Below are 12,549 nucleotides of genomic sequence, written 5' to 3' on the forward strand. Positions count from 1 at the left end.
TGTGTGTGTGTGTGTGTGTGTGTGTAAATATCACCAATTTAGAAATGTATATATATATATATTTTTTTTTTAAACAACAATTCAGGTTCTTTGACAAAAAAAAGTATTTTGTAAGCAAGGACGCATAATTACGCACACACTGCCTCCCTGTGAGAGCCCCAAACAGGAGAAGGTGACGTAACATAAAGATGAACAGCTACATTTTCAGGTTACTACATTTACAAATACAGTACATTGTTGTCTCATGTTTGTTTGAAATGGGATGGAAAGGTCTGTGTTATTTGTCTACTTAATGCTTTACTGAGGGATGAAGTCTGAATTTATTGGATTGCCAAGATCTTCTTTTTATACCCATAGGATGCTCAGTGCACGCAACAGCTGTAAAAGTACCTCAACCAACATATACCGCATTGCCAGAGCAGCATTTCTGCACTTAAGATGCATGGGAAACTCCAATACAAGCCTCTCAAATACACTGCCTGGTACATCCATCCATTTATGCACTAAGCAGGTAAAGCAAAGGCAGCAGCAATGCAGGCCTCTTAGTCCAGACACACGCTTGGACCACTCTCAGCAACTTACTTACCTCTTGATGGTTGAAAGGGGGTTAGAAAGAATGAGAGAAATGCAGAAACAGCTTTCTTTCATTGTGTTCCCTGCTATGTACAGTACACAGCTATCTTTCATTCTTCATCTTGTCATAACATTTGTATCCTCAACTGTGACATGCGCAGCTACAGCATATCTCGTTTTATTTCTCTTGCGGCATGTACGTATATTTATAGTTAAACATGGCCACTTTCGCTGGTGTTTTGGTTGTAAACTTTTTTTTAATTATAGGAATAATGTCAAAATATCTCAAAGTTTGAACTTTTTCAAAAAATGTACACGTTTTTTTCTCAAAAGTTCAGATAGTTTCTTAAAAAAAACTAAACTATACATTTTCAACTCTAACTTCCAAACTACCTTTGAAGTTTCCAAACATCGGATTTAGAACCTGGCCATCCTTAGTTTCACCATGGAAGAAGGAAGATTCCTTAGCTTCACCATGGAAGAAACATAATTTAAAATTGCACACACTGCTGCTAAATTAATGAGTTGCACAGCTCTGAAAAGGTCCTACCTCTACTAGCACATAACCAGGTGCCACACACACTGTTCCTCCTGACTCCCTGAGACTAGAGATAGGTGAACCAGCTCAAATCCGTAGATTTTCTAGGCCAAATCCATCCGTCGCCCCCATCCCCCCCAAAATCCATCTGCAGAACGGGTGCTAAAAAAGACGAGCAAATTAATTAAAATCCACCACTTGGGAAAAGGGGATGGAAAGAAGGGGAGGGACAAGTAGAGGAGAGGGGGGAAGAGAGAGAGAGAGAAATGTACAATTTAGCAGTGTGTGTATGTATTATATATATATTATTATTATTATTTTTTTAAATCCCCTCAGACTTCCTTCCAAATAAATTAGGGAGACATGCCTATGCTGAAAAAGGAGCACACCTGAGGTACACAGCTGGGAGATAAGCTAATGAGATATGCAAAGTATATTTAAATGAGTCCCATCCCACACATCCTAAAAGGATTTCCATAACTACTATATAGAGTGGGTAATAAGCCTAACTCAGCGACCTTATGACTGGGATGTTTCTTCCATGGTGAAACCAAGGATGGCCAGGTCCTAATCCAAACTTTGCAAACTTCAAAGGTAGTTCGGAAGTTAAAGTTGAAAATATATAATTTTATTTTGGGTTTCAAGAAACTAAGTGAACATTTGAGTAAAACCTGTAAACTTTTTGAAAAAGTAAAAACTTTTAGATATTTTGAGATTATGCCCATAATTAAAAAAAAACAAACATATTTACAAACAAAACACCAGCGAAAGTGGCCACGTGTAACTATAAATATACATCCCACAAAGAGAATTACAATGAGAGATACTGTAGCTGCGTATATCACAGTTGAGGATACAAATGTTATGGCAAGGAGAAGAATGAAAGATACCTGTGTAGATGGCCATCTCTGAAAAAATCTCCTAAAGCAAGCACACTTGTCTCACAAAACGCTATCTCTCGCTTTGACACTCACTCAACATAACAAACAGCTCTCTCTTATTTAATACTCTGTCTCCAAGTGAGTACTACAAATTTGAAATAGAACTAAGAAGCGATAGACAAAACTTTACCTTCTGCATAATTGCAAAATCCCTTTGCCTTCTTGCTTGTTCCCTGCATGGGTATCTGATATCGGATTCTGCTGATCAATACTATTCAACTCTTCATCCCACCCACTTCCCTTGTGTGCCACTGCAAATGGGAGCTGAAGTTATGAGGGGATTTAAAGATGCTAAAAATACAGAACAATGAGATGTACGTTTTGTCCCATTAACTCACTGGAGAGGGGCTGGGTATGTTACATATTGTTGACTTTGTTCTCATGATTTCACCGCTTACACACGGTCAACTATACCCAACAGTCTAAATCTATCTGCTGATCCTATACTTGGTAGCCAGAATGAGGGAGGAGTAGGCTGAGCTATAATTGTGTATGGCACTGTGTAAAATGAGCAGAATGAAACATAGCTTTGAATTTAAAAGAAGCAGAGCATTACTGTGTATGTAACAGAGTGAGAAAAAGCATATCATGGAGAGATGAGCAGAGTGAGAACTGTGCATATTGCAATTAGAGAGGAAGATTGAGAGATAGTTATACAAAAATAACTCATCCTATCGACGATACAAATAGCACAGAACTGTCTGCAGAAGCTCAGAAGTGGTAGTATCAGAACTCGTGGGGAAAAACAGAATTACTTACAGAGTTCTCGTTCTCTCCAGCCTCATTAGAGGAGGAAGGATCTGGAACTTCGATCTCTGTCATTCTAGAAACATTCAAAGATAAACAGGGTCATCTTAGCAACATGAAAGTAACACAATGCATTCCAACCACAAGGTGGAACAACAGAGGTCTTCATGAACCTGTCCAATGACAGCGGCACCCGCCTTGTAAAGAAATACTTAATAGGCATCTCTACAACTGAAAAGTTGGTATTTAGGCCTGTTGGGGTGACTGTAAGACCTAGCATGCATACAAGGTATCTACAGGACTCGCATAATTAACCTCTTTCCTACTGGATCTACAGAAGATACATGTCTCTTGACACCTACCACAGGAGAGATAAAATATATAATTAATAGTATTTGTAATAAAGGAAATAAAGTGACTCTGTTGACAGTTATTCTGTTAACAGTTTGGGAGAGGAGTAACATGTTTCTCCAACATAAACCAAGGATAGTGTTGGACCACAGTAGTCAAGACTTCCTAAATTCAGTTCATAGATTTTCTGCTCCTAATCTAACTTTTGATCCCACGGCTTTATCAAAAGCAGAAGCCTGAAAAAAAATCCCCTGATCACAAGGGTATCAAGTCTACTGGTCATTCCAAAGCTATCCCAGCAGTCAATGTAAGATGGTACTCCAACACATGATGGGCCTTTATTCGTATTTTGGTGGCATGATACGGTTAGTGTTATTGTACTCAAAAAGGAAACAAGTTACTGTCCCCTGCATTCACCATTGAGTGGTACAGTTATTCGTTGGTCATACAGAGAAACAGCCAGTTTTAGTGCAGACATTGTTATATCTAAACATTTCATTGTCTTATGAAATGGAAACAGATTAGAAAGTGACCACAACATTTTTTTTTTTGCAAGAAGTGACTGTGTTAACTTACCCTGCTACCCTTGATCTTGTACACCAAGAAAGTACTGTGATGTTGAGTCCCAAAATCACAATTAGGTAACACCCTAAAGATTCTGGGGAACCAGCCAACTCAATAGTAACTGAAAGTCATCAGTACTTTGAGTCTCTTACCATGCTGGTCACAAAGAAAATGTGTATCAAATCACGAAGATGAATGCAGCTTGTAATTGGACATAGTAGAGGCATACAGGCCAATTTATTTTCATTCAGGAAATTTTATTCCAGGGTGGATTTTTACAAATTATGATTACAAATGTATTCATTGACCAGTATGCGAGTTGGTGCTCCAGTGGTTGAATAGTAGATTGGTTCATTTTCATAAAAAGCTGTCAATAACTAATATGTCAATGTCATTTCCCTCCCCATCAGTTTAGACTGATCTCACATTATCCTATACCTTATCATATGGTATCAAAAGCATTCCATGTGACATTATGGAGCAGACTCAGACTGGCCCATTGAGTACCCAGGAAAATCCCCCAAAGGTCTTCAAAGTTCAGACTGGCTAGGTTTCTTCATATAATCAGAATATTAGGTAGACTAGGTAGACATGGGAGACTGTCAGTCACCCATGGCAATTTGTGTATGAGTGAGGCTGTGTGTTAACTTTATTAGTGTATGCATGACTATTTTGTTCAGTTTGCTGAACGCACAAGTGAAATCATGTCCTGTACCAATGTAGCAGACTTCTGTAGAATATTGCATTATAATACAGAATATCACAATTACCTTAGGATTTAATGGCAGTGATAATGCAGAACATAATATCTCATCATAACATGCTAACAAGACCTGCATGCATGTATGAGTGCAAGCCCGTCTGTCATTTTTTGAAGTGAAACTTCTTTCGTGGCACCTAGTCCTGATACAACAAAACTGGAGAGATGGGGGGCGAAATGTGAAACCGAAGTGACGTCACGTAATGGACGCCGCTCCGCTCACACGTCCCCTGTCACATGCGGCGGCGGCGATAGCCGCCGGAGCCGCTCCTAATCGCCGCCGCACCCCCCACCCCCACACACACCCCCAACCCCCACACACGGCTGCTGACATATGCGGCGGCGATAGCCGCCGCCGCTCCTAACGGCCCGCCTAACTGTTCCACGACCGCTGCCATGCCGCGCATGCGCAGTTGTGATGGCACCGCTGACAGACGCCACACATGCGCAGAAGCAGCTGCCAGCGGCGTCGTTTCCACCCACACGCTCCTAACGCCCATTGACAGTGGCGCCAATCAGCCCTCCACTGGTACACGGCCCAAACCCGGGCGCAACCCGCGCGGCACAGGGACACGGTCATTCATGCCCGTGCCGGGCGCATGTACCCCGCGGGGGTGTGTGTGTGCAGAATTTGTGTGCAGGGGGGTGTGTGTGTGTGTGTGTGTGTATGCAGAATTTGCATGTGGGGGGGGGGAGAGAGAGGTGGTGTGCAATGTTACAACCCGCCCCTGGCTGCAGCAGGACACACACACACTGACTGACCCACCCACACCCCCACACCCACTGACTGACCCACCCACCCCCCCACACCCACTGACTGACCCACCCACACCCTCACACCCACTGACTGACCCACCCACACCCCCACTGACTGACCCACCCACACCCCCACACCCACTGACTGACCCACCCACACCCCTACTGACTGACCCACCCACACCCCCACACCCACTGACTGACCCACCCACACCCCCACTGACTGACCCACCCACACCCACTGACTGACCCACCCACACCCCCACACACACTGACTCACCCACACCCCCACACACACTGACTGACCCACCCACACCCCCACACACACTGACTGACCCACCCCACACCCACTGACTGACCCACCCACACCCCCACACACTGACCCATCCACACCCCCACACCCCCTAACTGACTGAACTCCAATTTAACATGTCAAAGACAGCTCCTCAAACTTCCTCCTAAGCCTGGCCCTACTGCCCCCTTCTCCATTACGGTTTGCAGAACTATCATACACCCACTGACACAAGCACACTGCCTAGATGTCACATTTGACTCATCCCTCTCTCACTTACTGCCCTATACCTCATGAATGCCCTTCCCCTTAACATCCGACTAGCACTCTCTCTCTCTCTCCACATTTAAGACCCATCTTAAAACACACCTTTTTATCAAAGCATATGGGTAGCTCCGTGGCTGATATTATAGACCTCACATCAACTTTGACCCCTTGTAGACCCACCTCATGTCTCTAAGTTCTCCCTACTTACAACTTAGATTGTAAGCACTTCAGGGCAGACTCCTTATCCTAATGTTACTTTTATGCCTGAAGCGCTTATTCCCAGTATGTGTTATATTATTATGTCACGTGCATTACTGCTGTGAAGTGCTATGTAAATGGATGGCGCTATTTAAATAAATATACATACATACATACATACGTGGGGCAAATAATCTGCACCCTGTGTATCAACAGCAAAAATTCAATTGAAAGCAATAGGATATTGTTTCTTTTTATAGATCTGGATCAGAGTCTACCATGACGTGGTTGCAGACTTGAAATGTTTTGGCCAAAAGATTGAACTAAATCCCCCTCCCCTTACCATATCAGAAGAAATAACATATAAAAATGAATCCACTAAGTTGTCATATTGGATATACATTGGGGCTTCTCCCTTTACTGTTCTCACAAATTAGACACATGGAGGGGGAGAAGCTCAGGGCCAAGTTACTTGGCGGACAATTTATGTCCCTGCATTTTCCTAAAACCCGAATGTAAACTCTATAGACAAGCGTCTTCATTTAAATGATGTATTGAATTCCTCTGCACACTGATAGTGATACAATATTATATACTAAAATACAGTCATGTGAAAAAGAAAGTACACCCTCTTTGAATTCCATGGTTTTACGTATCAGGACATAACAATCATCTGTTCCTTAACAGGTCTAAAAATTAGGTAAATACAACCTCAGATGAACAACAACATGACAAATAAATCATGACACAGTGTAATATAACAAAAATAAAGCCAAAATGGAGAAGCTGTGTGTGAAAAACTAAGTACACCCTTACTGCTTCCATAGGCATTAAGATGCTAAGTAGCAGACAGGTGCTGCTAATCAAATGCCCTTGATTAATTGATCATCAGCAAGTGTGACCACTTCTATAAAAGTCGAAGTTTTAGCAGTTTGCTGGTCTGGAGCATTCAGGTGTGTGTTAACACAATGCCAAGGAGGAAAGACATCACCAATGATCTTAGAGAAGCAATTGTTGCTGCCCATCAATCTGGGAAGGGCTATAAGGCCATTTCCAAACAATTTAAAGTCCATCATTCTACAGTGAGACAGATTATTCAAAAGTGGAAAACATTCAAGACAATTGCCAATCTTCCCAAAAGTGGACGTCCCAGCAAATTCACCCCAAGGTCAGACCGTGCAATACTCAGACAAATTGCAAAAAAACCCAAGCGTTACATCTCAGACTCTACAGGCCTCAGTTAGCATGTTAAATATTAAAGTTCATGACAGTACAATTAGAAAAAGACTGAACAAGTATGGTTTGTTTGGAAGGGTGGACAGGTGAAAACCTCTTCTCTCTGAAAAGAAGATGGCAGCATGGCTTAGGATTGCAAAGTTGCATCTGAACAAACCACAAGACTTCTGGAACAATGTCCTTTGGGCAGACGAGACCAAAGTGGAGATGTTTGGCCATAATGCAAAGCGCCACGTTTGGCGAAAACCAAACACAGCATATCAGCACAAACACCTCATACCAACGGTAAAGCACGGTGGTGGAGAGGTGATGATTTGGGCTTTTTTTTTTGCAGCCACAGGACCTGGGAACCTTGCAGTCATTGAGTTGACCATGAACTCCTCTGTATACCAAAGTATTCTAGAGTGAAATGTGAGGCCATCTGTCTGACAGCTAAAGCTTGGCCGAAATTGGGTCATGCAACAGGACAATGATCCCAAGCACACCAGCAAATTTACAACAGAATGACTGAAAAAGCAAAGAATCAAGGTGTTGCAATGGCCCAGTCAAAGTCCAGACCTCAACCCGATTGAAATGCTGTGGCTGGACCTTAAGAGAGCTGTGCATAAGCAAATGCCTGCAAACCTCAATGAACTGAAGCAATGTTGTAAAGAAGAGTGGGCCAAAATTTCTCCACAACGATGTGAGAGACTGATAAAGTCATACAGAAACCGATTACTTCAAGTTATTGCTGCTAAAGGTGGTTCTACAAGTTATTGAATCATAAGGTGTACTTAGTTTTTCACACATGGCTTCTCCATTTTGGCTTTATTTTTGTTAAATAAATCATGACACAGACACTAGATATGTCATGTGTTGTTGTTCATCTGAGGTTGTATTTACCTAATTTTAAGACCTGCTACGGAACAGATGATTGTTATTACAGTATGTCCTGATATGTAAAACCATGGAATTCAAAGTGTGTACTTTCTTTTTCACATGACTGTATATCTATATCCCTCTATATATCTAAATAATGCAGGTAATAGTGGCACTCCACTAAAGCTAAATTAACTGCCTGGGTGCAGATTGCAGCAAAGGTAAGTATAAAAGCTGATGGAAGCAGGAACACTAGGGCTTGGAGAAACATTTGATATTTTATTTAAACATATCAACGTTTCGGCTCACTGTGGAGCCTTCCTCAAGACGAGTGAGCTGAAACGTTATGTTTAAATAAATGTGATATTTTTTTCTCCAAGACCAGGTGTGCTTGCTTCCTAACACACAGACACACACCTTTATCCGGAAGGTAGTCGAAACGTTGGGCCAATAAAATACATGTTTGCATATTTTTGGTGTGCATATCCCTTTGTTAGTTTTGTACTATACCATATAGGTACTCTGATAGCGGCACCCTCTCCAGTAGTCTGGTCTATACCATTTAAGTGTGTGCCCTAACCCCTTCCATACAGACATACATACTGTATATCTAAATCCCTCTCCCGCCTTAAACCTCTCACTGCCCCATACCTCTGGAATGCCCTTCCCCTAAATACCCGACTAGCACCCTCTCTATCCACCTTTAAGACCCACCTTAAAACACACCTGCTTAACAAAGCATACGAGTAGCTCCATGGCTAAAACTATACACCTCATACATAAACTTGGCCCCCTGCAGACGCACATACCAGAACGCCCTGCTACTGTCTCTGTATGTTCACCCTACCACTTAGATTGTAAGCTCTTCAAAGCAGGGACTCCTTTTCCTAAATGTTACTTTTATGTCTGAAGCACTTATACCCATGATCTGTTATTTGTATTTGTTAATTATATGATTGTCATGTGTATTACGGCTGTGAAGCGCTATGTACATTAATGGCGCTATATAAAGACATACATACATACAAATCTTCAGCCCTGTCGATCCATTGCTGGATGAAGGCCCCCCCAATGATCTTCCAGGTACTCTGGTTGCAAGTATATAAGATGTCATTTGAGTGCTTGTTTTTCACTCTTTTTGCTTCTACCAACATCTGCAATTGCACCCGGGCAGTTATGCACCAAACGTAGGAGTGCCGCCAACACATACATACATACATACGTACGTACGTGTATTTATATATAATTATAGAGCACAATACACTAGAGCAGTGTTTCCCAACCGGGGTTCCGTGGCACCCTGGGGTTCCGTGAGAGGATCAAAAGGGTGCCGCGGGATTTCCCCGATCTCCCAGAGCTGGGCAGTTTCCTCTAACCCGATTGGCTGCATTACCCAGCAGCAGCCAATAAGGAGGAGGTGTCAGGAGCCTGCGTGGTAAGGCCAAGCAGAGGACGAGGAAACAGCATGAGCAGTAAAGAGATGAGGCTGTGTGTGTGTATGTGTACTTTCTGTGACTCCCTGCCCCCTCTGACTGTCTGCTGTGTCCTGTTTTCTGTGACCCTGTCCTGTTGTAGGGGAGAGAAAAAAAGAATGAAAACCACTGGACTAAAGGTGCAATATGAAGGAAACGATCTACGTACATAATTAACTCTACACACTACTCCCACTTGGGATTTTTGGAACACACTATTTTAATTGGCTGTGTAACTGAAGTCGCAGAGGTATTTAAAACCAAGTTTGATGGCTGGCAGCAGCTGCACTGTGTCTGAACACTTTAAACTGTACTATTAACCCCTACCAGATCAGAGGTGCAAGCAACTGATCTGTAAGCAACGCATTATATGCATTTCCTAGATGGGCCCAGGAAGCATTAAATCTTTCCATTTGGAAGATAATTTCACATTATTTACTCCTCTGGGTTAGTAGACAAATTTATATTAACTCTCAATTCTTCTCCTCACTTTTAAAGCTTTACACTCTTCTAGCATGAGTAGCACTGTGGCCAATACTATACACGATACCTAAAGCTTGCACTTTAGGTATACCCCTGCAGACGCACTTAACAGAATGCCCTCCTACTGTCTCTGTACATTCTTCCTCCCTACCAATTAGATTGTATGCTCTTCAGAGAAGGGACTCCTCTTCCAAAATGTTACTTTTATGTCTGAAGCACTTATTCCCATGACATGTTATTTGTATTATTTGTTATTTATACGATTGTCACGTGTATTACTACGGTGAAGTGCCATGTACTTTAATGGCGATATATAAATAAAGACACATATATATATATATATATATTTAAAAAACACACATTTAGAGTCTGCTTAAGTCATTAGAACAAATAATTACATCTTTCCTGTCTAGAAAGACCAGTGGAGCAGATTTACCCTCGTCAAACCGCAACATCATTTGTAAGCAAACTAGTGAAGGGGTTTGGGAAACAAAACTAGGAATGCCTATAGCTGATATTGTATGTTCGTCAAACAGCGCTCTGCCCCTCTGAAAATGATATGTGATGATGTGCAGTAATATGTAGCGGTGGGTGGAGGCACACTGGTGATGCCCAGCTTCCTGGACACTAGTCATACTCTTGTTATCTTCACCAGTAAGATGGAACAAGTCAGCACAATGTTTTGTAGGCATCTTACAAAAAAAAAAGCCTTTCAATATCTTATTCATGCTTTAACCTTTGTTCTGATAAGTCTCTTTATTTTTTTTACCACCATTTACCAGATTTGCATTAAAAAAAAAATATTTCCCATCGAACCAGCTTGCCCTGACATTTCTATCTGCAATATTAAACCATTTTTTTCGAGCTATCAAAAAAGTAAATGTGGTGAGCAAAGCCAACAAAAAGCAGCTCAAAATAAAAAAAAGTATATTGGGCCCCCAATAACTTGCTGTCCACCACTTCAGATCTTAAGGCATTTACAATGAATTGTCATAATGTACATTTTGCATCAATGGCTTTGTATGTTGTGACCAAGTAGCACTTGCTTACTAATCTTTCTGGAGAAAATCTTTAATTTACCTTCAGACATTATTTAGCAACTCAGAAAAAATAGAGTAAATCAAGCAGATAACTCTGTAGTGCTGCAGCATAAAAAAAAAAAGTAAGGATCACTGCACATGGCATAAAAAGGTTAATTTCACAGCAAGTGTTCTACAACAATTGAAGAACACAGATCACAGCTGTAATGGAGCCACCAGAACTTCAGACAGTGGAAAGTACAGAACAGAAGAAATGATTTACAATGTTATACATTTTCCTTACCTTAGGCTTCTAGCTGAAGCTCAGTTACACAGTATGTCTTCAAGGGACAGTTATAAAGGCTAAGATCAGGGCTAAAGATCCGGTGGCTTACTCAGAGCTGCGTCCTTCACTCCTCTCGGATACCAATAAACTGTTCCTTGGACGAAGGGGAGTGACAAGTCTGGAGGTGACAGGACAGCTGAGATGCTAAGGCTGACACAGAGAAATTGGAGATTTTACAAGCAAGCGGGAGCATGGCTGCTGTAGGCCCAACTGGGAATGAAGGGGGTGGAGGAGATGTAATTAATAGGGTCAAGGGGAGGCGTAGAAATTGTTTTATTACTATTGCATGGATGGGGGGCTGTGTGTACAAAATAAGGGTCAACTCAAATGTTGTTCAGTATTTTCTAAAAGTTGTGCACATTCTAAATATTGTACTCTACATTCTTCGCATTCCAACAATAGAAATTAAGAAGCTCAGAACATTCTAAAAGTTGTTCTAGACATTACAAATTTCCTTCCACCAGAGCTGATATTTACCCGTTGCCTGTGGTACTCTGAAATCTTTCAGTCTCCCACACATTATGCTTTATCATAGATTTGCAAAAGAGAAACAATTGGGCATCCATAGACGAGCCTTCTTTTGTGCTTGACCATTGTTCCGAAGTTGCTTAAACTGGTACCAAACCCTTGCTACTTACAGTATATGGTTACTTGTACATTTCTCTTCATATCTTTTACTCTTGCAATAAAGAGTTTGCAGCCAATTTCCACCGCACAAACCTTGATTTTATGATGTAACTAGACATTCAGGGATTGTGTTTCCAAATGACAGGGCCACACGGACATACCGAGGCAGATTCTTTAAAGACTGGGTTGATAGCGCCTGAGGGTGACTCGTCCCAAGAGCCTTTTTACGGTAATAGTGACAGCTTGTAGTAGTCAGAACTTATAAAAGGGATTGGTTGCTGGATGAGATCATATTCAGGTAACAGAACACCACTTTAATTTAGAGGGGACAAAGGGAGGCTTTGAATGTAGGTTAAGTTCCCTTTGAAAAAGGCTTGTCGTGTTCCAGGTTTTAGGCGTACATAGCTCAGCTTTAGATCCACTTACAAATCTTTGACTTTGGATACTGTATGTTCAGTAAAAAATAAATACAATTTAAAAAAATTAGGTGATTTGTACATTCCCAAAAGGAACAAGGAAAC

At 41.6% G+C, this 12,549-nt stretch overlaps 1 protein-coding gene across 5 annotated transcripts in view; it reads right to left on the minus strand.

The window, feature by feature from the left end:
* STAC3 (SH3 and cysteine rich domain 3) overlaps positions 1–11,625 on the minus strand; it is a 45,331-nt gene extending 33,706 nt beyond the window's left edge. The window contains exons 1-2 of one of the 5 annotated variants that reach the window (XM_075591502.1): positions 11,360–11,625; positions 2,812–2,875 (exon numbers count right to left, since the gene is read on the minus strand). In XM_075591502.1, the coding sequence (XP_075447617.1) occupies positions 2,812–2,874 (63 nt within the window). In that variant the 5' untranslated portion in view covers position 2,875; positions 11,360–11,625. Of the gene's footprint in view, positions 1–1,123; positions 1,222–2,182; positions 2,326–2,811; positions 2,876–11,359 lie in introns of those variants that run through there. The other 4 variants (XM_075591506.1, XM_075591504.1, XM_075591503.1 and 1 more) reach the window with 4 other exon arrangements.
* Between the last annotated feature and the right edge of the window lie 924 nt (positions 11,626–12,549).

This window comes from Ascaphus truei, chromosome 3, assembly GCF_040206685.1.
Source record: "Ascaphus truei isolate aAscTru1 chromosome 3, aAscTru1.hap1, whole genome shotgun sequence".
Classification (NCBI taxonomy): Eukaryota; Metazoa; Chordata; class Amphibia; order Anura; family Ascaphidae; genus Ascaphus; species Ascaphus truei.